The sequence below is a fragment of the Hypomesus transpacificus genome, chromosome 2 (genome assembly GCF_021917145.1).
Source record: "Hypomesus transpacificus isolate Combined female chromosome 2, fHypTra1, whole genome shotgun sequence".
Classification (NCBI taxonomy): Eukaryota; Metazoa; Chordata; class Actinopteri; order Osmeriformes; family Osmeridae; genus Hypomesus; species Hypomesus transpacificus.
This window is the reverse complement of record NC_061061.1, coordinates 5,227,979-5,253,939: the sequence shown is the minus strand read 5'-3', so window position 1 is coordinate 5,253,939 and position 25,961 is coordinate 5,227,979. Positions and strand designations below refer to the sequence as shown.

The 25,961-nt window shown below is 39.6% G+C and overlaps 1 protein-coding gene across 1 annotated transcript; it reads right to left on the bottom strand.

Annotated features, from left to right (window-relative positions):
- Window positions 1-25,961, bottom strand: tmem42a (transmembrane protein 42a). The gene is made up of 3 exons (XM_047027557.1): window positions 25,553-25,961; window positions 915-1,061; window positions 1-837 (listed from the first exon to the last, which is right to left on the bottom strand). The coding sequence occupies exons 1-3, from the start codon at window positions 25,727-25,729 to the stop codon at window positions 700-702; spliced, it is 462 nt and encodes a 153-aa protein (XP_046883513.1). The 5' UTR covers window positions 25,730-25,961; the 3' UTR covers window positions 1-699.

Here is a 25,961-nt window from a genome sequence, read left to right as displayed (position 1 = left end):
AAGGGGAAATTAACTAGGTATTTAATAACATTGCAAATAAATGAAATCAATTACAAGGCAAACATGTTACAAAATGAAGGCTTTAAATCTTAAAAACTCCACAATGATTATTGTAAGTCAGTGAGAGAAAGCATGAGGTGAAGACGGAGAAGGACAAGCCAGAGCTGAGGAGAAGGCCTCAGGAAATGAAGAATCCACAGAATAATGCTTCACAATTCCCTTTACACCCAAAACTAGTATTAAATAGTTTTGGTTTTTAATTTCACTTCCAAAAATAGAATAATGAATGAACGCAAAAGTACTCAGACCGTGTACACTTAGTTCTTTCATTTTTCAGTTTCAAAACCAAATCGGAAAAACAAACTGACTAGCAATGCGACAGTAAGTTACTCAATGACGTGAGAGACCATCAAACAGAGACTCTGTCCAGATTTTAGCATATGAGAGGTGGGGGCATGGTGACACCCAGTATCACAGGCCAAACCAAGTTACACCTAGGCCCTTTTGGAACAGGTGTAATGGTGACAACTTTCAGTATAGTCTTGCTTTATGTAGACAATGGCTTTTGGTTCCAAGTAGACCAACCATCTTATCTTTGCAATCTCACATTGTAATCCACTTCAAAAACATTTTCTTAAGCGTGTATTCAGTCTCTTTATCCAGGCTATGGTTCCTCTGATTGCGTTTGAAAGCCATCCATTATTGGTCCTTCCTGTCCTTTTGCTGGATTTGAGCTTGGCAACCATGGAGAACCAGTAATCCTGACAAGGTGAGTGAGATGCCCACCCACCAAAGTGCTGAATGGGTTTCTCCAAAGACAAGTTTACCTAGGAAAGTCTGAATAAAACACATACACAGTATAAGTTTTGTTCAAGTGGCTGTCCTCTGCATTTAGTACACTGTGTGTTACTTACAGAAAAAATGAAGTTGGAGGCAGTTATAGCAACAGTGGCCCTGGCTGAGGAAAAGGAGTGTCTAAGGGCCTTGGAGAAGAAGGTCCACATCACTGTGTTGCATATGACCAAAAAACCTCCACACAGCAGGTGTAGTGGGATATGAAGCTGGAACACAGAGCTGCATTGTTATTCACTCATGGTCATAAGATACTTGAGGTAAAACATAGATGTTTTACACATAAGTCTCTCACACCCAGTTTTGTTTTTTAGTTTTGGAAAAAGGAATGAATAAATGATTCCCTGATTTGGGTACCGGTCCATGTAAATCCGTGTTTCATTCGTTCTTTTTTCAATTGAAAAACCAAAAACTATTAGTTTTTCTTGTTATTCAATTGAGAAACCAAAATCGAAAAACCAAATTGAAAAACGGGGCACTAACCGAAAATTATTTTGAAATGTTGTTTTTGGTGACCCGGATGTTGTTATCATACGCCCGTTGGCTTCGCGCAGTTTGCAGTGTAACCAGTGCGAGAAACCATGGAAACGAACGGAGCGTCCACCAGAAAACAAAAGGAAGAATGTGGATAGATTCCCAAACTTGAAATTGAATGTTTGCACTTTCAGTGTATATTTTGTTGTTTGTATTGTACTTTGCATGCCAACAATGTTGTAAAATGATCAAATGCATTCAGTGGCACTCATAATTTCTCTTATTTTCACCGAAAAAATTTGGTTAGTGGAAATTCTGATTGTTACCATAGCCACATTGGCTGGTGGTCAGAAAGTTTAATTTAGAACCCTGATGACAACCGAAAAAATCGTCAGGACCTTCCAGGTTAGCCTATCTATTTTTGCCTATAAACCCGACATGGTGTCGACACCATGGCCGCAATGGAACGTTATTTTGATAATTATGGATTTATTTCTAACTGGGAAGACGCATAATGAGATTTCCAAAACTGCAGCCGATGGGAATCCATCGATGCTCTGAAATGAGTGTTAGAAGGTTCTGTGCTCACCACGGCCTTAAACAAAAACGACATTTATCGGACACAGAACTGGAAAGGGCTGTGATTGGATCAATATACGAGGTAGGCTATGTTTTAATTCAGGTTTTTACATTTTATATCCTGCCAATCTTTCAAACGTTGTAGCGAATGGCTGTACTTTTCAATCAGAGGGGCGCAACTTATGGCCGCAAATTCATGACTGGCTATTTATCTTCAATGGGAGTGCATGCAGGAGAATGTCGAGTTGGAAAAATCTTAAGAGAGATTCATCAGCCATACCATGACTTCCGACGTCAGGTAACTATTCTGCTAAGATTTCAGTTTTATGTTATTCAGGCTAATACAAATACATAACCATCTTGATCTAGGCTACATCACCTTTAGGAATAGCTTAAATATATTTAGGAGTTGAACTTAAAACAACTAGAATGTTATAACCAGCCCATGCAATATTGTGAGCTAATGTGACAGATGGGAACCTGCATTATCTGGCATATTGTCATGATTTTTATATTTTCCTCAGGGTGCCCGTAATCTAAATCCAGTCCCATATCATGCTGAGTATATGGGCCACAAACTTCCTCTGGATCAAAATGAGAAGCTTAGGATGTTCGGTGTGACACATGTTTTGGCAGTTGATGGCTACAGCAGATTGCCACCATGCCAGTAAAAAACAACCTTGTGATTTATGATGAAGTTTACAGGTTATTGGCATAATCTTGTCTGTGCTATATTGTCTTTTCAGTGAATGTAATGCCTTTTTCTTATTGGCTCAGTTAAGTTCAGTGCAGCTTTGTGCAGACATACACATTACTTTACTTCAGATCTGCAGTGGTCAACCATGGGATCTGGGACCAAGTCAGAGTCAACCATGGCAGGAAGTTTTACATGTGCCTGTACATGCAAGACAAGCTGTCAAGACACAGACACAACCTCAGCAGGCCACCATACCTCCGAACAACATCAACAAGTGTTTGTAAAACTATAATCAAACAGAAGAACCACTGACCGATTTCTTCAGATTTTTTTTTTATTGAAAGCATTTTTAAGGGGAATTAAGAAACTCCTTGCTCTTTAATCTACAAATACATGTTTTGACGTCAACAGAATCTTAGAGTGAACAATCGAGTGAATTACCCATTGAAACAGGCCCTGGTACACCTGCAGCACCAAGAAGTCATAAACATGGAGGACAATTTGACTAAATTCTGCATCTCAAACCTAACATGTCAATTAAGTCAAATTGGACTAGGCAGAGTGGTGCAATCAAGGAATTCACACAGGATCCCGGGTATGCTAAACGTAGGCCTAATATCCAAAACACTTCAGAAGCATCGATTATGTTTTACAGTCCAGCCACACACAACCTAAACGGCATTGCTTTGTTAGTTATTTGCTGCTGCCCAGTGCCTCTGTTATGGCAAACATGTATGAGCAAGAGTTAAGATCCACACTGACTTGGGTGTCAGTTTTTGGAACTGACCCCTTTGTATCTGAGGAGGATAGATGTTGTGCAGAACAGGACTTTGCAGAGAACTACCCTGACATCTCTCTTCTTTTTAATCATGTGGTAAACAATAGGTGCGTTCGACATGGACTGCGGCTGCATGAAACGACCGGCGAGAGTAGCCGCTTGCAGTCGGGGAGGAGTTGAAAACTGCTCTGTGAAGTCGGACATTCCAGCTTCTCGTGGTTTGCTGCGTTGATGTCAGTCATGGCCGATCAAGCGCTGTTTGCTTACTTTACTTTAATTATAATTTAACTTGGTCTTTCCGTTAGTGAAGAGGCTGACTAAAACCTTTTCTTCAACACATTTTTAATTCGATTAAACTTTTTAAAGCGTTGGCGAAACTGAAGGTGTCCGAATATTCCAAAACACGTGTCAAAGTTGTCGTGTGTGAGTCTGGCCAATTATGAAATAGCTGTGTCGTCACTTGAACCCGTGCAGTTGCTCTTGAGAAAATGCGCTCGGCTACACAGCCGGCAGTTCTCGAATCGATCTCACGGTACTTTGATGGCGACGTCACAGTGTCGTGTCCTCGGCGCCGTCTCAAGTCGGACAAAAAGTCTAACCAGAATGCACTTTTTCAAGTCAGCCGCCTGCAGCCGGCTGCGGCGTCGCATGAAGTCGGGTCATGTCGAACGCACCTAATGACTATACTCCTTTCCAAGATGCCTTGTTGTACCTCATAAATGTAACCCAAAGATGTCTGAAAAAGTAACGGAAATGCTGTGGTGCTTTTGTGCCACATAGTTCTGCTAAGTGGTTTTGCTCTTAAAGAAATCTAGGCATAAATATTGATCTAAAAGTATTATGTAGCTGCCACTGTGCCCCCAAATTGTCAGTTGAGTTATCTGGCAAATAAACTTGTATTGCTTTGAATTCTGTACTTTAATTTTGTTGATTTAAAATCTGGCATACAAACACATAACACTTATCACACCAGTATTGTCAGACATTTTAACATTAAACTTTAAATAAAACTTGACAAAAATATATACATAAAAGTGCAAATTTAAGCTTAGCTTTCACAGTATTGAAATCTGGATACAAATGTTTTGTATGTACAGTATGCAAGCATGCATACTGTACAACATTACTCCTGAAATCTGGATACAAATGTTTTGTTTGAATGCACTTCAAAGTCTGTGCTAGAACTGTAGACTTGTTCATGGAAAACCAGAATTAAACTTACAACTATGCAAGCCTCCACTGTACAATGTTACTCCTGGAGTATGTTTCCCAGTGCAGCCAATGCATCAGAGTCCAGTGAGTTTTTGTATGTTGTAACCAAAATCATCAGCTCGACATTTTGGGCAAAAGGTAGAATTTTTCTTCCACTCCTCAATGCAGCTCCTGCAGCCAATAAGGCTTTGGCAGCATGACGACACCATGGGCTCAACCACTGGATCTGCAAATTGAATTCAGAAAACAGTATTAAAAACGACAGCGTTTAATTAAGGTATTGCAACAGTTATGCATTTTTAACAACTTGAGTTATGGATAATACAGGTTTTTGAAGAAAATTATATTACAAAACGTACTTTTGCAGACAACACAGGCAAAGGCATCTCTAACAGCTGATGCTTGGGCCTCTGTCAGGGACAATGTTGTTCTGCGGTTGCAATTAGCAAACTCCACCAGCTGCTTCATTGTACTGGACACCTCGTGCAGTCCCTGGGCTACCAGGATAACCTATTCTCACTATCTTGTAGTCGACTGAATAACAAGCAAAATATACAACAAGCCCTTTATAACCTACTTGTTCTCAACAATATTCATACATAAATATAACAAAGTCAATGAATGAATGGAATCTTAGCGACCCCAACTCTCGTGCGTGACCTGGCTATGGACAAAATGAAGATTATGAATCAGTCAATGTTGTGTATGAGATTCTCTATAAAGATGTGACTATTGGTACTGGGGCCTATATTTGCAAATATCTTATAGAGCAGTTCCTCCTCACTAATCAATTTAGGATAACATACATATAAATAGGCAACCATTGTGATGTTGTGCAAAAAATACAAATCAAGTACCTTGATTTCTTCTTTTTACTTGCTTTTAACTGCAAGAAGTCATCTTCCTGCTCGGCAAATATTTTTCTAGCATTTTGCTTCCAAAAAGCTGTTGCTGTATAAAAAATTGTTGCCCAGTTATGCATATGGTGTGACAGGTCTTGGGAAATAGGATGGTTTTCTAAGGGTGACAATGTTGAATGCTAAAGGTTTCAAGAACCCACTGGGCTTTGAAGCATACACTAAAAGTATTCTGGATTTATATGTGGTATTCCTGAGGCTATCATATAAACAATAAATAGTGTTCAACTATACCTTTGGTTCCTTCAGAGTCCAATATTTTCTTTCCCTGGCTGTTAGTGAGGATGAGCATGTCTTCTTGTCCAAGGGCTTCATTGACTTTACTTAGGATGCCCGTAACAGATGCCTCAAATTCAGTAAAAACTGTTAGCGTTTTGCTCGTCTCCAACTTGACTTCAACAAGTTCAGCAATTAAGATGTTTCAAAAAATTGGTATGAAAGAATGTTTTACTCATTTATATTGTTTAGGCCTTATTACTTTATTACAGCCAGTGCATCCAGGTAAATTATGCAGATATACTTCTGACATAATGTAGCCATGACATTGAAAGCACATTATTTTGCAGATGTATTTTTGGTGTCAAAAAGGCTCAAGTCACATTTGTGAATAAATGTTGTAAGTTTAACTTCTTGTAGTTATGTCTAGCATTACAAAATATAAGTTTATATTGCCTTGAACACAAGGTTAATTGTATAACATACTGTTACATTGGGTTGATGTGTCAATCCGGTGTGATACAAACAGTAGTTGCATTTAAGAAGTGAAAGGTTTATTTGATTACCTTTGGAATGTTTTTACCACAGAGGCTTTTGGAGTTACAGAAGCCCTTGAAGCAGAACCCGCAGCAGCGCTGGGTGACCGGTGGAAGGAAAAGCGGGTGGGGTTGTATGGAACTGGCACACTAGATGAGTCCTCCAGGTTGACACTCTCGCCGTGCACCTTGTAATGCCCCCTAATTACAAGTAGCCTGACGTTGTCATACTCATAATTCTAGTCAGAATATGAGTCTGAAAACTCTCCGTTGGGCTGTGACTACGGGGCGTGTTTCAACCGAACTCGTAAAACAAATGCCTCTTCGCTCAATTGGATAGACCTACAACCAATCAGAGCAACGTAATATGTTGTTTGTTGAAAACGAATTCAACCCAAGCGCTCTTTCGTGACGTTGTTGATTACGTTACTGTTGATAATCTGTCCATCATCGTGTAAAGCCCGCCCTGGCAATTTTATTGGTACGCCCAGATTCTGGTTTTCAGTAGTTGTTCCCCAATACGAGACCCTCCAGACCCAACTTCCCGACCAAATTTTTATTGTGGGCGGGGAGAAGTTGGGCTGGCTGCCAGGCTAAATTACAAGGTCCAAAGGGCGAAAGTGGTCAGTCCTTGGAAATACAGCCACATTGCTGTCATCTGTGACAAAAAGACTGGCACTATGAACCTTAGTGAGGGAAGTGCATTATACATTTTAAAATAACTGCTACACCTGTCCAGTGTTAACGAATAAATATAACGGATTTATAGACAAAAATAGAAAACCTGGAAGATCCTGCCGATTTTTTCGGTTGTCAAGTCGTATTCCTTGATAGCCACACGTTTTGTTCCTCTAAACAATATAAAACTCTCCATGATTGTTTGAGTAGGCTATCTAGATTAAGAGACATTAGTGGAATACACGAAGAAGTCATTTGGTTCACAACTTCCGGATCACCAAAAACTAAATTTCAAAATCATTTTCGGTTAGTGCCCCGTTTTTTAATTTGGTTTTTCGATTTTGGTTTCTCAATTGAATAACAAGAAAAACAATCGTTTTTGGTTTATCATTTTTGGTTTCTCAATAGAATATCGGAAAAACGAATAGTTTTTGGTTTTTGGTTTATCAATTGAAAAATTAAAGAACGAATGATACACGGATTCATGTACACTTCGTTCTTTCATTTTTCAGTTTCGAAATCAAATCGGAAAAACAAACTTGTTTTTCGTTTATTCTGTTTTAAAACCAGAACGGGAAAAACTGGAAAAATTGACAATAGAAATCACTAGTTCTGTCGCGGTTTTTCTGTTTCAAAACCAAAAGGGGAAAGGAAAAACATAATATCAAGGCATATAAATTCACTTCAAGTTTGGTTTTCCCCATAAATGCAGTGCGTGGAACTTTTTCCGCCAAAATCACCAAAGTCCTATCCCATTCACGACTACATGCTGTTGAAAAAAGGCTTGGTCGAGAAGTTCATCAGCCCTACCACGAGCAACGACGACATGTAAGCAGCCTAACTTTGGCAAATTGATATTCTTTTTTTTTTTAATTAAAATGTTGTCATTACATATGCATGCACTGAAGGACCGACGAATCAGCGTTAACATATTCCTCTTCTATTTAAAGGGTGTCGTAATCTAAATCCCATCCCCTACCATGCTGAATACATGGGCCATATGAAACACATGGACCAAAATGAAAACATTTGCATGTTTGGGGCCACCCACGTGGCCAGAATTGTGGCAATTGCAACCATGCCCATTACAAATAATTTGATAATTTATGATGAGGTGTACAGGTGAGTACTATACTATGCAAAGAAAAAGTTATATTGTTTCTCTTAACAAAGGAGCACATAGGGATTATTGACAGCATTCACTCACCCCATTTCTGCTTTATAGAACATTTTAGCCCTCCTTACCTGTCATCACATGCTTCAGCGCTGCAGAGAATCTCACCTATTCCCCTTTCTCCTCCATGTCACTATATCTAAACTCAAATTACCCTTTATCCACAGGGGGTGTCTGCGGACATCACTTACACACTAGGGCTGTCAACGAATATTCTAAATTCGAATATATATTCAAATAGTGGTTAAAAAACGAATTTCGGTGGTGTCGTGTCTGTTTGCTTGTCCCAGTGTTATTGTTTCTACTGTGTTTGTGTTTGAAAATCTCAGTAAATATACATTGAAAAAATAAAATAAGGCACTTCTCCGCAATTAGTAGGCATCCCTTTAGGCATTGGCTAGCTACCAAGCCAGACATGCTTATTATCAAAGCTCCATTTAAAACATGCTTTTTAGTGCTCCCTATCAAGCACTGAATTAGTGAATTTGAAATTGTGTTTTGCAAATTAAATGTATCTTCAGTATGTCTGGTCTACGCATTGTATATCATTGAGTGTAATTCATTTAATGGATTTGTGTACTGTTGCACCAACTGGACATATTATATGTACATATACATTTGTTCCAGATGTGCAGTAGTCAACAATGGGATGTGGGACCAGGTGAGGGTCGACCATGGAACTGCAACAGAACTAGTAATTTTGTTGTTCTTTTTCCCCTGTTTTTCAGTTTATGGTTTTAAAACAGAAAACCCCAAAACAAGTTTGTTTTTCGGTTTTTCCGATTTGGTTTAGAAAAGGAAAATTGAAATCGATCGATGGAATGTTTTGGTTTTATTGATATAAAATCGCTGATCTCTGAAAATAGCGTGACATCTTCACTTATCTCAATAAGTTTTTTCAAATTTGTGTCAAACAATCTCAAATATACACCAGATTATTCTACTAATGTCTAACCTACTTCCACACCCTTTACTTTTAAGACCTTAAATTTTTTATACAATTCCAATTAATCGCTAATCTCTGAAAATAGCATGAAATCTTCACTAAACTCAATATCTTTTTCAAACATGAGTCAAAGAATCTCAAATATAGACCACATTATTAAAATTCCTCCGGTCGGAGGAAACCTATTGTTTTGTTAGTATTCTTATTATTAGGGTTCCTCTGGTAGGATGAATCCAATGATTAGTCATCTGAATGAAAACCACTCAAGAGAAGTACTGCTTCTTGGATGATTTGTGCTCCACATCAGTTCATCTCACACATTAGCCTTTGTTTCCATGGGATTCATGGAATTGCTCGTTTCTGGTCCACCATTGTGTAATAAAAAATATAATTTAAGACAGCAATTCCATTTTTGTGTTATCCTTTCGCATGACACACATTTAGTCAATGTTCTTAAACTCAACCGGTTGTTGTCATTTTACCATACTGTTCATATTGAACAGACATCGGTGTTTGGGAAGATTACTGTATATTTCCACTTTTGATTTGTATTTCCATCATAAATTTGGTCTTTAATTTCATTTGGAAGTGGTATTAAAAGGTCTTAAGTCTTAAATGTAACTTGTTTACACCTGTGGACACCCTGTGAAGCCCCCACCCCCCACTCCAGAGACAGTTGGTGACAGAGAGGTGCAGACATTAAATTAAACTTAGTTATGCTTTAAGAGTAGAGTAAAAAATAGAGACTAAATCTGTAAATGGATGTTGAAACTCAGTTCTCTGAGTTGGTGCGTGTCAGTTTAGTAAAAGGTTGTCTTTTAAACCTCTAAAAAGAAAAGAGATTTGATTGGAACTCTCTCTTTTATACATTTATAGTTGGATTTGACATTTAAATCATTAAGCAAGTTGTTTAACTCAAACAACCATAACACAGTACTTATGGTATACAAAGCTGCAGTCAGATTTGGCGAAATTGTTAGCTTGGATGTGACATTGACATTTACATGGGGTCTTCATGATGATGCGCACGCAGCTTCAAGGCAGAAAGACACGTTCCATTTCACTTTTACTGTACACTACACTTTTAATGTTCCCGCTATTCCCCCCATTCTGAATAAAGTTCGACTGATATGATTTGTTGATTTCTGTTGCTATGAAAACCAGTTTAGCCTAGCTACCCAACATTGTTTTAGCTAGCTTGCATTACCATTCAATCGCTAACAAAACATTCGAAAAATAGCTTGCTAATCGGGCAAAACTTGTTAAATGCAAGAGACTCGTCACTAGCATCTCGTCATATTACACAGTCAGAGCACAGCTAGATAATCAGCGTCAGCGCTCTTGGGTACCCAGCATGCGGCATGTCAAAAAATGCAAAGACTTGTGTAAAATAGGTTGGTTACAACAGCCATGCGAGGGATTTCAGTTGTTGTTTTCGTTCAGTTAGATGTTTGTAATGTAAATTTTTTTCAGTTAATATGATCTTGTTGGTCACCTTGAGTGTGCATGTTGTGTAGTTTAATAGGAACAGAGAGTTGGCCATCTTATTGTCATAAGCCACACTTGCATGCAGTTGAATATGGGTTGTGTCCTAGCCCAGTTTCCCACGGGCTGTCCGTGATAGTGGATAGTTGCAGGTCCCGGAAAGAGATTTTCTCAGGGCCAGACACTATATATGGTTATCAAGCCAGGTTTGTGAAATACTGTAGGCGGTGTTACGGTCAATGTTTTGATTGTGGGAGGCATTTTTTGGACGACATGAGGCTACCAAGTATTTCTGCCTTGGCATGACCTGTGCTGGGAGAGGGAAACAGCATTCATGGAAGTTTTATGTAGGGTGAAATGGAATGGAATAGTACCATGTGCAATTTCATGCAATTTGACATTGAAATGTCAACCGTTTCTTAACCTTTGTCCCAAAGCTGACAAAAGGTAATACTCTGCCATTTCTATTCATTTTCTATTCATAAAACAGTTGGTGTGTAGCAGAGAGGATAGAGAGACTGACTTGTAACCTTCTGCTCATGAGTTCAAATCCCCATTTAGCCTATTGTTGTTGGCCAAACTTGAAGCCAATTTGCTTTCGTTGTCCAACTCTTGACCTTCTACATTGTACATTTTTATAATATTTTGCCATTTTGTAGAGGAACCCACATTGCTGCTTACAGCTTTTTTTCTAATAATGTCTGGCCTACTTCCACACCCTTGACTTTTTCAATAATGTTTTTAAAAGAATGATAGAATATCGCTAATCTCTGAAAATAGCATGAAATCCACGCTAATCTCAATATCTTTTTCAAATGTGTCAAAAAATCTGATATATAGACCAGATTATTCTAATAATGTCTGGCCTACTTCCACGCCCTTTACTTTTTCAATATAGTTTTGAATAAAATTCCAATTAATTGCTAATCTCTGAAAATAGCATGAAATCCTCGCTAATCTCAATAACTTTTTCAAACTTGTGTCAAAGAATCTCAGAAATACACCATATTATTCTAATAATGTCTGGTCTACTTCCACACCTGTTACTTTTTCAATAATGTTTTTAAAAGAATGTTAGAAAAATCGCTAATCTCTGAAAATAGCATGATATACGCCTCACATACGTCTTCCAAATGTGAGACGAATGTGGAATATGAAACTAACTTCACCTTGCTCAAATCGGATAGGCTCTCAAGTGTAGCGCACATAACTTATATTTTAATGAAACATGAATAAAATAGTCTACTGACAGTTTCCTCAGAGCCTAAGACGAGGGAACCTATGTTTAACATTTTACTCGCTTCGGTTCGCCAATCTACGCATAGCAATACGCTAGGAAGGCAGTGCACGTGTTCACGCGTAAGGGAGTGGAATTCTGGGGGGGAGTGAGATTTCGGCCCAACACCGGTTCTCAGGCTGTCGAAAGAGAAAGAACTGGTTCGAGATTAGCACCGGCTCCGAACCAGCATCCAAAACGCGTCGGTGTATTTTGCGGCCAACGGATTTTCATTTTGAAATGAGAAAACCAAAATCGGGAAACAAGCTGTTTCCCAACTACCATTTGAAGTAGGAAAACAAAAACGAAAAACAACCCATTATCTGATTTTCTTTGATGTGCTTAACCTGTTAACAAGTGAGTTCAAAATATTTCCGACACTTCCACCAGTGTGAGTTATTTTTGCAAAACGGAAGCTAGCTAGCTTTAGTTAGCTTCCGTTACTTAGCAACCAAGCATAATAAGCTATGCTACTACCTGCTAGTGCTACTTGTTAGCCTCCTAATTGTACATTTAAAAGGCATAATATAGCATTTGTCATATAGTTTTTGTGTATCGGAAAATAGTCGGTTGGAATGTTTAGAATCACACATGTGTGACGGTACTCTGTGGGGCCCGCTTTCGAAAGATCACGTGTCACGCTACTAATTAACAGGTTAAACATGGAAATCAGGAATTAAAATAGTGTGTGGAAATCTTCTTTCTCAATTTTCCATAGGTTTTTGTGTTGTGACCCAGAAGTTGCACCCACGAGCTTGACAGTCACTCAGGTCCACATACTCAGGATGTCAGTAGAGGGCGCGCTGACATTTGTATGGAAACAAATCAGTGACATGTTTTGAATTTAAAAGGCATTGAATACTTAATATTGAAATTTAAACAACACCGAAGTCGCATATGAATATATATTTCAATGTAAAAAAAAATCTGACCCAAAAATTCAAGGCTGGGAAATTCAGGTTACACAAATTCGAGCCCTCCCAAAAAAATTGAGATAGAAAAATTTGAGCCTAAAAATGTCTAGCTTAAAAGATTTGAGCCTTATGGAACAATAGGGTCATCAATCGGAAATCGTTGTTTAAATATGATTGGTATGAAAAGGGCATTGTGTTTGTGAATTATGTAATAGATGATAATGGTAACCTTTTGGAATATAAAACTTTCTTAGACAAATATAATTTAAACTGTACTTATAGAGAATACAACAAGATCTGTAAAGCAATACCTATACCATTATTACAGTTAGTTCAAAGCACATTGTTATATGCAAGAATAAGACCCTTACCCACTATACCAAATGTTGTTATTAATGATTGTACTTCTTTTTTTACAGTAAATGTAATAATACATATATTAGTGATGCTTTGAAATCTAAATATGTTTTTGATAACACAGCATTTTGTGTACAGGTTCCGAATATGGTTGCATTGTCCATTTTTTCATTAAATGGCCCATTTCCCCAAAAGTCAAAGAGACACAGGTTGCTGACTTTCTTAGAAAAATATTCAAATTTGGTGGAGACCCTTTCTTGTGAGGTGACTGATGAGACTCTGGAACCATGCTTCAGTGAGTCCGATGTAATCAAATTTAGCATCGAAGCTCGATTGCTCTGCAAGCAATTATATCGTTCATCTTCTCTGCTATGCGCCCTATGCTGACATCATAGAGTTAACTAGAGACAGCATTTACATTACATTTACATTTATGCATTTAGCAGACACTTTTATCTAAAGCGACTTCCAAGAGAGAGCTTTACAAAAGAGCATAGGTCACTGATCATAACAACGAGGTAGTCCCAAACATTGCAAGCAGCCAAAACATGAAGCATGCATTGTGAAAAAAATAATCAAGTGCCAAAAGGGAAGACCCATAAGAGCATGCAGTTATACAAGTTACAAATTAAAACAAAATGAACCACAAAGAGTGCAGGACTGTACCTGTTGAAGAACAATCAACAGTAAAATATTTCACGGCAAGTACAAGACTTAACTTCGTTATAACTAACCTACAAGAGCAACAAGTCACTCAATAAGAGTCATTGTGATCCTGGAGGAAACTAACATCAGGTGCAGCCAAGCATTCCTAAGTGCCGTTGTACTCCCGGAACAAGTACGTCTTGAGCCTTTTCTTGAAGGTGGGGATACAGTCAGTGTCCCTGATGGAGGTGGGGAGCTGGTTCCACCATTGCGGGGCCAGGCAGGAGAAGAGCTTGTGTTGGGACCAGGCGGTCTTGAGCAGTGGGACCACCAGGCGGTTGTCTGAAGAAGACCGTAGGTGACGGCTGGGGGTGTAAGGTTGCAGGAGAGACTTGATGTAGTCGGGTGCAGTCCCGTTCACTGCTCGGAAGGTCAGTACCAGGGTCTTGAATCTGATACGGGCGTTGATGGGTAGCCAGTGGAGAGAGATGAGGAGCGGGGTAACATGGGAGCGTCTGGGTAGATTGTATACCAGGTGGGCCGCTGCGTTCTGAATCCTCTGAAGAGAGGGTTGCACCATGCTGGGAGACCAGCGAGCAGCGAGTTGCAGTAGTCCAACTTGGAGAGGACCAGTGCTTGGACTAGCAGCTGGGTGGAGTGCTCAGACAGGTATCTCCTGATCTTCCGGATGTTGTAGAGGGTGAATTTACAAGACCGGGAGACTGCGGCAATGTGGGCCGTAAGGGAGAGCTCGTCATCCATGGTAACCCCAAGGTTCCTGGAACAGGATGAAGGGGTCACCGTCGCAGATCCTAGGGTGATTGACAGATCGTGGGAGATGGAGGGTTTAGCCGGGATGATGAGAAGTTTTGTTTAGCTTTAAGCTCAGGTAAATCAGCGATTTGCTGATGTTCCCTTTTGTGCTCATCCCCTGTTCGTATCCGCGTACACGTTTCCAGGTAACTTTTCTTGACGTAAGCAAATAAATGGGGTGCTAGTTTACCCATTTCGGATAGGTTTCAAACTCAGCAAAATTATTCTATGAAAAAGCTAGTAGTATGTAGCCTGGCTCTGCCCTCCTACGTACTTCCGCTCTATTTAGATTTTGCTTCTGTACTAGGTCTGGGAGCTCGGTTCTGAAGTCGGTTTCCAGAAACACATTTTTTGTAGGTCCAATCAGCGAACAGAGGGAGTGGCTGAGAACGATGACGTTAATGTCGTGCACTTGTTTGAGTAGTTCAGTAATGGCGGCGGAGAAAGATGCGAGCGAAACTATTCTGCGGTTGCGGCAACGCTGCCGAATATAGGTTAAAGCCGGAGCAAGAACATTCCTTGCTGACTTTTGTTGGTGGCCATGATGTTGTGGCCCTCCTCCCCACGGGGTTCGGGAAAAGTTAGATTTTCCAGCTACAGCAGCTAGCTCCGTTACTGTAGTGGTGAAGGAGTTGGCTAAGGCGAACGCTTGCGATTGGTTATGACAAATCAGAGTGGCTCTGGGCGGATCCAATAGTTTTAAACTTCAACAGAGGACCCGCCTTCAAGGAAGTTAACGTTTGTCAATGGAGAGATCCCAGACCCTCTGTACAAATGAAATGTACACACTACTTAGCCTGGTTAGGACCAGGCTAAGTAGTATGAGCCAGGTTCGAGAATCGAACAAAAATTATTGGGGGAGATAGTTTTAGATAAGTTGACCTCAAGCCGAGAGGCAAGGGCTTGAGTAGGGGGTACCTGCAGAGCCAGAGACCCCGGAGAGCTGCAGTTTCAGGACTGCAGTTTCAGGACCGCAGTTCTAGGACCCTCGTTTTATCTGACAACGCCACGTAGCGAATGGGATAAACATGGACCGGAACAAGATAATATTTTCCTGCAGTAGTGAATATTGTAGGATGACGGCTCAGAACAAGATGGACTAGAATCAGAGTGTAAGTAGCTAATGTGAATCACGTATGGTTATGTATAAAACAATTCTGGTGTCTTGGACAATTGGACAATGTTAGCTAGCTAACTTCAACTTTGCTGTCGAAATCATTTCAAGTGGAGTGGTTTTCAACGTCAAACAAACTACTTGATTAGCTAGAGCTAACATTCAGTAGTTATAGCACTAGCTAGCTGGCTCTACACACATAGCTTTTAAAAACTAACTGTAAATTGTTACTCTGTTTATTTGTTTTATGAAACAGTAGCGCGACGTAGCTTATGTAAATCAAGTATTCTTCAACATATTTAAGTTAGCTAAACGTTCAAAACAATTCTGGTACAATTATCTGTTCGCTTATGATAATTTTATGAAATGCGAACTTTTAGACTATTTGTTTTGTTTTATTGAAACCATAGTGCGATTTTGGCAATCCCAACTACTGTAAGTGTCTTATGATAAAGCCAGCACATTAATAAAACTTCAAAAAAATTATAGGTTAAAAGCAAGTGGATTTGATCTGTCAGCTAAACGAAATCTGCGGACTAATGTTTTAAAAATGTACCAAATAATTTTTGTAGGCCATCATTAGGTTACGGCCTGAGTATGCTGAGGAATCTGGCCCTGCAGGATGCAGAAAAGGTCTTCATCTCTGGACCAGTTTATCGTCGGAGGTAAGTAGAGAATGTACATTTTCTGCACAATGCCATACAACTTTATAATCTACTATTAATACCTTTATTATCAACCACTTAAGGAATGCTAATTAATGTACACTACTTTGTTAGGGTAACTGATATTTATGCTTACCTAGAATTAATATTGTCTGTACTATTTCAGTGAAGTGGAGGAGTTTGATAGGGGGATATCTAAACAATTGCGCACTGAAGGGAGACCATTCAACTAGTCAGTAGTGCTGTTACCGACTTCACAATATGGGGTTTGAATATTGAAAGGTCAGGAAAAGTCAAAATATCCATAATGTTTTTCTTGCTTCTATCTCTCATTGAAGGATGAAGTTGTATGGAGGTCTAGATGGAGGTCTAGATGGAGTGACATGGAGGGGATGGAGTGATATGGAGGGGTGATTGTCATTGTTTGACAATTATTCAAAATAAACAATGTATATCTTGAATCTGCCCTGAGAGTCAACCTTGTGTCTTGCCTCTCTGACATTACACATTTGTGGTTGAGATTGAGAGACTGCAAAAGCGATAGCAAATAGAATAGAACTTCACTTTTCCAGAACTTTGTGGTGTCAGACACATCCAAAATGTAGAATGCACACAGGCATGTGCAGTATTTACAGGAATATGAAAGATAATCTGATCCACTAATGTGATCAATGTTTTGAGTCATGTCCAATACAAAACATCATCTAGCATGCCCATCCACACCAAAGGAAGCATCCTCATGCAGCCCATCCACCATAGAGGTTCACCACCAGCAGCAGAGAAGGAATTGGTGGATCCTCCACAGCACCACCATCGCACATTACTCAAAGAATTTTTGAGGAAAGAATTCCTCAGATAACTTTGATATTTATGTATAATAGAGTTTAAAATAAAATATAACTGCAAGCAGTAATGGCGGATTCCTCCAAACACTGCGAACCATTGAAAAATGTATATTCTTGACAAATTGTAACTGTATAGAAAAATCAATGCTGCAGAATTACCAATGGGATACCAAATCTGAAATGCAATACCATCAAGATCCACAAGGGCCTTTATTTCAAGCCAAGACGTGAAAGGAGGGGGCTTGGTGAGCCTATCCATTCCAGAAAGCCTTGTATCTTTGTGCTTTAGGTTGTGGCCTGTAGCGCCACCTATGGGTAATGGTGGACCATTTGTGGTGCGGTAATTACTCTTGGCCTATACAATCAATGTTTCAGGATTTTGAGAATTTTTTACTATTGCATACAAAATCGGAAAAGCAATACCATCAAGATCCACAAGGGCCTTTATTTCAAGCCAAGAAGTGAAGGGAGCGGGCTTGTTTAGCCTATCCATTCCAGAAAGCCTTGTATCTTTGTGCTTTAGGGCGTGGCCTGTAGCGCCACCTATGGGTAATCAATGTTTCAGAATTGTTAAAACTTTTTACCATTGAATACAAAATCGGAAATGCAATACCAACAAGATCCACATGGGCTTTGGTTAAAGTGTGGTTGTTACTCTTGGCCTTTACTATCAATGTTTCAGGATTTTGAGACCTTTTTACCATTGCATACCAAATCGGAACTGCAATGACACCAAGGTCCTCAAGGGCCTATGCAGACATTCAAGGAATGAGTGGGGGCTTGGTCAGCCCACACTCTCCTGAAATGTTGAGTGTGCGTCTTGCCAAATCCGCGCGTGTGTCAAGGGAAGAATGAGTGTGTGAGAATTTGGAGCACGCACGGGGAGGAGCAGGGGACACACTTCATTGGAAATTTGCCTAGAAAATTAGCTAAGCATGCATGTTTCAAATATTCACCAAAAATCGACCTTTCGTCTTACTGTCAACTTTTTCTCAGATTTGTGTACTAAACATTCTCAAGAGTCTTCATATGAACTTGTTTGACTGGCTGATGTGTAAAGCATTGCGAACCATTGAAAAATGTATATTCTTGACAAATTGTAACTGTTTAGAAAAATCAATGCTGCAGAATTACCAATAGGATACCAAATCTGAAATGCAATACCATCAAGATCCACAAGGCTCTTTATTTCAAGCCAAGAAGTGAAGGGAGCAAGCTTGGTGGGCCTATCCATTCCCGAAAGCCTTGTATCTTTGTGCTTTAGGGCGTGGCCTGTAGCGCCACCTATGGGTAATGGTTGGCCAGTTGTGGTGTGGTAATATACTATCAATGTTTCAGGATTTTTAGAACTTTCTACCATTGCATACAAAATCGGAAATGCAATACCAACAAGATCCACATGGCCTTTTGTTTAAGTGTGGTTGTTACTCTTGGCCTTTACTATCAATGTTTCAGGATTTGGAGAACTTTTTACCATTGCATACAAAATCGGAAATGTAATACCATCAAGATCCACATGGGCCTTTGCTAAAGACCAAGGAATTAGTGGGGGCTTGGTCAGCCCACACTCTCCTGAAATGTTGCGTGTGCATCTTGCCAAGCGTGTGTAAGGGAAGGCTGAGTGTGCGAGGATTTGGAGCACGCGCGGGCAGGAGGAGGGGAGAGAGGATTTAGCCAAATAACTCTGAAATTAGCCAAGCATGTATATTTAAAATATTCATTAAAATCTACTTTTCATCTTACATTCAACTTTTTTTCAGATTGAGTACTAAACATTCTCAAGAGTCTTCATATGAACTTGTGATTGAATCAATGTATTACTTTTTGACCGGCGGATGTGTACAGCATAATTTTAGCATTAGCGATACATTTGATTTGCTGTATATCAATCATTATTGGAGATATGAAGTTGCCTTTGCACATTGTAACATGATGTAATGTCTTTCACCGATATACCAACTTTGGTGTTGATATCTCAAAAATTTGATAAGATTTGATCCAATTTCCTGTTTGGTTGCTTTTTTGCCAATTTTGATTGGGTGTACCGGACAAACGGTTGTGACGATCAAAATTATTTTCGATAACTTTTGTTAGGCTTAGTCTGAAGATCATCTCTGGTCATTTTGAAGAAGATTTGACAAAATTTGTAGGAGGAGTAGGCTTTCAAAGGTTTTTGATAAAACCGGAAATGGCGGAAAATCTATATAACTGGAAATTGACGCCATAGGGTGTGTTAAACTCGTCTTGATACAGGGAATCCAATGGTACCTCATTTTTGAAAATCGATCATACGGTTCAAAAGTTGCGTGTGTAAACACAAGTCCAACTTTGACCCATTGGTGGTGCTAGAGTGGTCTAATGGGAGACATGAAACTTGGTGTAAGTATAAAAAGGACTGTCCTTAATGAGTGTGCCAAATTTCACAAAAAGTTGTCGATGGGGTCTAGGGGCTGCCATAGACTCCCATGGTACAAGAATTACAAATAATAAAACCACCAATAACAATAGGTTTCCTCCTGACGGAGGAATCCTAAATAATAAAACGGATCACAGAATACGTACATCGCAAGTATTTTGACAGAACCCTGTGTGTGTGGAATTTAATTATCTGCAGTATGAATCAAGGATTTACTCATGTTTAGTAGTTGTATTTCCAACAGATGTGGTTACATTCCAGGACCTTGTCATTACTGATGTTATCGGACATAATGCTTTGTTGCCTTTGGCTATTTGGTTAAGTTAAGCCCTCTAGAACGAGTTCAGAGTATCTGCAAAGGTGCCACACTCCTTAAGGCTAATGTTGCAGGGTGTACATTGGTTCTCTGCAGTCCCAGAAAACTTTTAAGGCCACTCCAGACATCACACATCTGTCCACATTGATATATTTTCATTCATTACCCGGCTTCCACAGAGCTTGATAACGATCCATTCATTTGAAACAGGTGTGCTGGAGCAGGGAAACATCTAAAACATGCAGGACAGTGGCCCTCGAGGACCAGGATTGGACACCCCTGCCGTAAGGTGAAGCCGTTTTTCGTTTCATCCCGTTGCCATATAAGGGGCAATACATTCATTTGATTCTGATAAAAACACCTATTGGTTTTGAGCAAGAGAAAAAAAGTTCTCCATGGGGAATCCTGCAGTTATTTTTTTATTAGTGTTTAAAGTCAGCACTAGTTCTTTCATCGCGTAATTATATTTTGATCATGAGTGATGAGGAAATCATCACGTGCTTGCCGCTAGACCAATAAAGTGGCCGCTTTTTGTAACAACATTTAAAGAGTCTGAGGTTTTCTCCATCAATCTCGTAAATATCAAGTAGCGAAAACAAGGAAATTAAGGCCAGACCTTCAAAACTACGTGGTAAGGATTTTAAACAATGCTATATGCATCTCACGTCCATAAAGAAAGAAAAAACTAAGTATTTTACCTGCACACGGTGGGATACATTCAGAAACCGGGCCAAACGGTGGCTTGGCTTGCAGGGTGAGAATCAGATAATAGCGGAAACTTACAAACATTGTCTAGAAGTTGACAATGTTCCCGAAGACACTGGGTTTCACTCCACTTGCTACAGGCTTTTCATTGACATTTATGGCAAAGGCAAAAGAAAGGCATTTTCTGTTGCTTGTGAGAAAGACAAATACCTGACTGTATTTACAAATATGGGTAGCAGTTTTAACCTGGACCAGTCTAACTTTGTTCATGTATTTTACTGTCAGATGCACAGAACAACACAAGGTCAGACTGGGCACTGAAATTCTTAAGACAAGACAACGTAAGCACCTGGCATGACATAACATATAAGTACACAGAACATAAATTACATCTATGCTAAGCGTAAATAAGTAAACCTCCTAAATATAAAAATAAATATAAAAATACAATATACTAAATCCTAAATACATTTCATAACCTATTGCTAACCCAATAAACCTATTCTAAACTAAGTGAAGTACAGTGAAGTACAATAGTGCAATATTACTGATAGTGCAACCAGTAGCTTAAACTGACAGTGTGTAAGTAGCTAGTAAGAAATGAATCAATGACCACATCAATGTCCAATCAAAAGCCGGATGGCCCTTGGATAGAAACTGTTGTCCAGTTTGCGTATACGCGACCGAATGCTGCGGTAACGCCTGCCAGAAGGCAACGGGGTAAAGCGACTGAAGTATGGGTGGTAACAGTCTCTTAGAATCCTGCCAGCTTTCCTGAGGCAACGTGTGTGGTAGGTGTCCTGTAGGGCTAAGAGTTTCCTGCCGATGATGAACTCAGCAGAATGAACCACATTACATAGGGCCTTGCGGTCCCTGTCTGTGCAGCTTCCATACCACACTGTGATGCAACCGGTCAGAATGCTCTCTATGGTGTATCTGTAAAAGTTAGTGAGGATGACTGAGACCATGCCGAACTTCTTCAGTCTCTTCTTCAGGAAAAAGAGGCATTTACGGGCCGCTTTGACCACCTTGTGAACAGACCAGGTGAGATCATTGCTGATGTTCATCCCCGAGGAACTTGAAGCAGCTGACCTTCTCCACTTCGGATCCGTTGATGTGTAGGGGTACATGCTCCTCGTCTTGCTGCCTCCTATAGTCCACAATCATGTCCTCTGACGTTGAGAGAGAGGTTATTGTCCTGACATCATGATGAACTACTTTGCAAATATGTGTGCCACCTGTATGGCCACTCATATGCCAAAACCGTGAACGATGCAAGATACAAAGCATTCTGCATGGCATCGTCAGTTTTGCCAGAACTATCCATGCCCCCGACAAGTGACGCTAAGAGACTGTTACCACCCATCATTCAGTCATTTTACCCTGTTGCCTTCTGGCAGGCTATACCATAGCATTTGGTCTCACACATGCAGACTGGACAACAGTTTCTTTCCAAGGGCCATCAGGCTTCTGAATGAACATTGATATGGACACTGATACACTTCTCACTAGTCATTTTACACACTGCCACTTTCAGCTACTGGTTGCACTATCATCTATATTACACTATTGTACTTCACTTGTCTTAGGTTAGCTTAGGTGTATACGGTTAGTATAGGTTACTATGTGTATTGTGTACTTAGAGGTTTACTATACTATAGATAATGCCTGATGAGTTGTCCAATATCATCTGATAATGGACGATGTGGAGGCGTGAACCGTCCGACATGCAGCGGAGGACGGTTGCTTCCGTGGAGTCCATTATCAGATGATATTGGACACCTCGAAGGGCATTATCCCATTATACCATGGTCACTTGGTACAATTTTTTTTTACAAACATTAATTTATGTTTTAAGGCGTTTTGCTATAGAAATCTAACATTTTTCAACGTTAGCCAACTCTGATATTTATAGTCCACTCAGCTCATAGAACCAACACCGGCTTTCCTTTGGCTGAGCTATTAGCCCAAAAGCTAACGTTATGCTAGCAGGCTTCAAAGGCAATAACATTGTGTACGGTTGACAAACAGTAAATATAATTTTACAGTATGTTTGACAATAAGATTTGCTAGCTAACCAGCCATGTCACTGTCCCAAAATCAATATCAAGATTTTCACGAACAATATCGGCCATATACTAGTACTAGGCTACAGTATGGCCGCAGCCTGTGGAGCGAGTTGAATAGCAAATGGATGTGAGATGATCGCATCAAAGTTGACATTTTCTCCAAACAGTGATTATAATTTGACAGTATGTTTAACAACAAGACTAGCCAGCTATCAAGCCATGTCATTGTCCCCAAATAAAATCAAGATTTTTAAGAAGAAAATAATCGGCCATGTGTAGAGTTGCTGCTACTGTTGTGTTGGCCGCAGAGTGAAGTAGATTGATTAGAGAGGTGAATAGCGAATGGGATGTGAGATGAGCGGTTACGTGACACTGACACACTACATTCAGAAAAGAAACATTTTTCAAATAGGTTAAAATAAATATTGAAGTCACTCATTGTTGTAAATACAAGTTGGCTTGTTAAAGTCTTTCAAAATTGTAAATGGAGGCTTTGACTCCGTCACTGTTGTTATGGTTACTTATTTCAGATATTTTGTACAGGCTCCTGTGTAGCCAGCGGAATAATTTAGAACGGTGAAAAGACAGTTTTTCTGCAATGGCGCAGTAGGTGTCTGTTTTCACCCTAAAATGTACACCCCTGCAGCCAATCAGAATCGAGTATTCACCCAGACCATGGTTTAATATTATATATTAGGTTTATTATATTTTTGCTTATCATAGATGTAATCTATGTTCTGTGTACTTATATGTTATGTTATGCCAGGTTGCTATGCGTTGTCTTGTCCTAAGGATTTTTCATTGACCAGTCTGACCTTGTGTTGTTCTGTGCATTTGACAATAAAATACTTGACTAGAAATCCTGCCCCTGAAAGTGTGTTGCAGGTAGTCCACGGCAGTTGCAAGCAAGGCAAATGTGAGTGTGGAAGATGTTCCTGTATGTCTGCAAGGCTTTCTGGTATTGATTTGTCGGTGCCAAAACAATGCAAATGTTACCTTGGAAACAAATGTTACCCAGGAAAGGGCTACATGGGATGAAAGCTCTGACTATAGCAATAGGGATGATACTGATGCTTAAGGATGATACTGATGATTAGGGATGATTCTGATGAGGAAAGATGATACTGATGAGTAGGGATGATACTGATGATTAGGGATGATACCGATGAGTAGGGATAATACTGATGGGTAAATATGATTCTGATGTGTAGGGATGATACTGATGAGTAGGGATAATACTGATGGGTAAAGATGATTCTGATGTGTAGGGATGATACTGATGGGTATGGATAATACTGATGGGTAAAGATGATTCTGATGTGTAGGGATGATACTGACGGGTAGGGATGATACTGATGAGAAGGGATGATTCTGATGAGTAAGGATGATTCTGATGGGTAAAGATGATTCTGATGAGTATGATACTGACGAGTAGGGATAATACTGATGAGTAAAGATGCGCTGTGTTGTATTTTAGGTTGTTTTTGAGCTGTAATTAATCTATTGTAGAATTGTCAAATGTTTGGCATTATTCAGAATTAAGTGACGGGGTAGTATTTTGAGTCATTTCAGACAACTTGGGCCAGTGTGCTTCTTTATTTTTATCTTTCTGTGATTACACTGTGCCTACTGAACATTTTGATGTATAAAACATCACAGTTTAGCTAAATTTACAATGTGTATGTTTAATTTTGCTTGGTGCCAATTCATAAAGTATAAGCATATTTTCTACAAATGTACCATATTTCATGGTCTACATTCACACTTGAGTATAGTAATGCACCAATACCTGTCTCAAATGTTTAGGTACATGTATAAATGACAGTTTGAGAACTATTTTGTGTTGCTAAAATGAATCAAAATAAAGTTACAAGCAAAACCAGCAGCATAAGAATTTAGGTTTTTTTTAATGTACAATGACAATCATATACATTTATGGATCGTGACAAAAAACTGCAAGATATTTTGCGGAGAACTTTTAACATAAAGTCCATAAGAGTGTTGTCTATGCAAAAATGCATTTAAAAAGTAGTGCCCAGGTGTGGGAACGAAAATCACTTTCTAGCCACTTTTTCCTAGTTCACTTTATGGCCTAATCCTGAATATGTGACTGTCAAGCCTGTGGGAGCAACTTCCGGGTGACAACACAAAAATCTACGCTAAATTGAGAAAGATTTCCACACACTATTTTTAATCCCGATTTCCATATTTAAGCACATCAAAGAAAATCAGATAACGGATCGTTTTTTCGTTTTCCATTATCAAAACAAAACATAGTTTTCTGTTTTTTTGTTTTCCTACTGTTAAATGGTAGTCGGGAAACGATTTAGATTTTCTAATTTCAAAACGAAAATCCATTGGCCGCAAAGTAGCCTACACGGACCAAAAGGTGTATCAATGCGCGTAACAGTGGGTTTGTGGGAGAGGCTTTGAAGGGGGAGGGGGTGGGATATTTAGTTTGAATCGTGTCAAACAAACTAAAATAGCTAGTTTAATAAAATTTGCCTTACCCAGCATGGTTAATCTGTCCCCGTTTTCAGAGTTTCACATCTTTCACGGCGTGGCAACATGCCACACTGTCGACCCTGATCAGAACTCTCAGAAACTCAGCAGAAACACGTTTTGAACACTCGTAACTGAATTATTATGCTTACTAATGTTAAAACATGTTGACATGTCAAGTCACATGTCGAAAGCTTTCACATGTGTATTACTAGCTTGCAAATTTGTATTGCCAGTTTGCAAATCTGTTCTTTCCCCATTATGGAGTTTCAAATCGTGTCTTTCAAAGTTTCAGAGTTCTAACACGAGTTCTGAAAAACTCACCCCAATATTCTTCTCACTCAGTTGGACAAAGTAGTAAATGATCTCACCCTTTCACAGAGAGTTGTGTCACTCTGATTAGGCCAATGTTTACCACCAGCCCAATTGTTCACTCCTGTTTCACATAGCTCTCTGAGGTAGTCTGCCCCAAGGGATAGCTTTGCTGATGAGGAGGCAAAGGCACCAAGGAAGCCAGCCAGTAATGCGTAGAATGTTCCTGAGGTCATGTTTAGAGATGTAGAGTAAGTAATATTCTAATCAGTGCTTGTGTCTGACCTCTGCTTTCTCATAACCCAAAGCCTACAGCCCGATTACAGCATGAATTGTCCACATGAATCACATCAATTATTCCAGTCGTTCTACGTCCCATGCAAGTATGGATTCGTTACATGACGAAGGTACACTACAGCGGGCAGTTAATGATGACGAACTCAGTGCTCGTAGGCAATGGCGACAGTC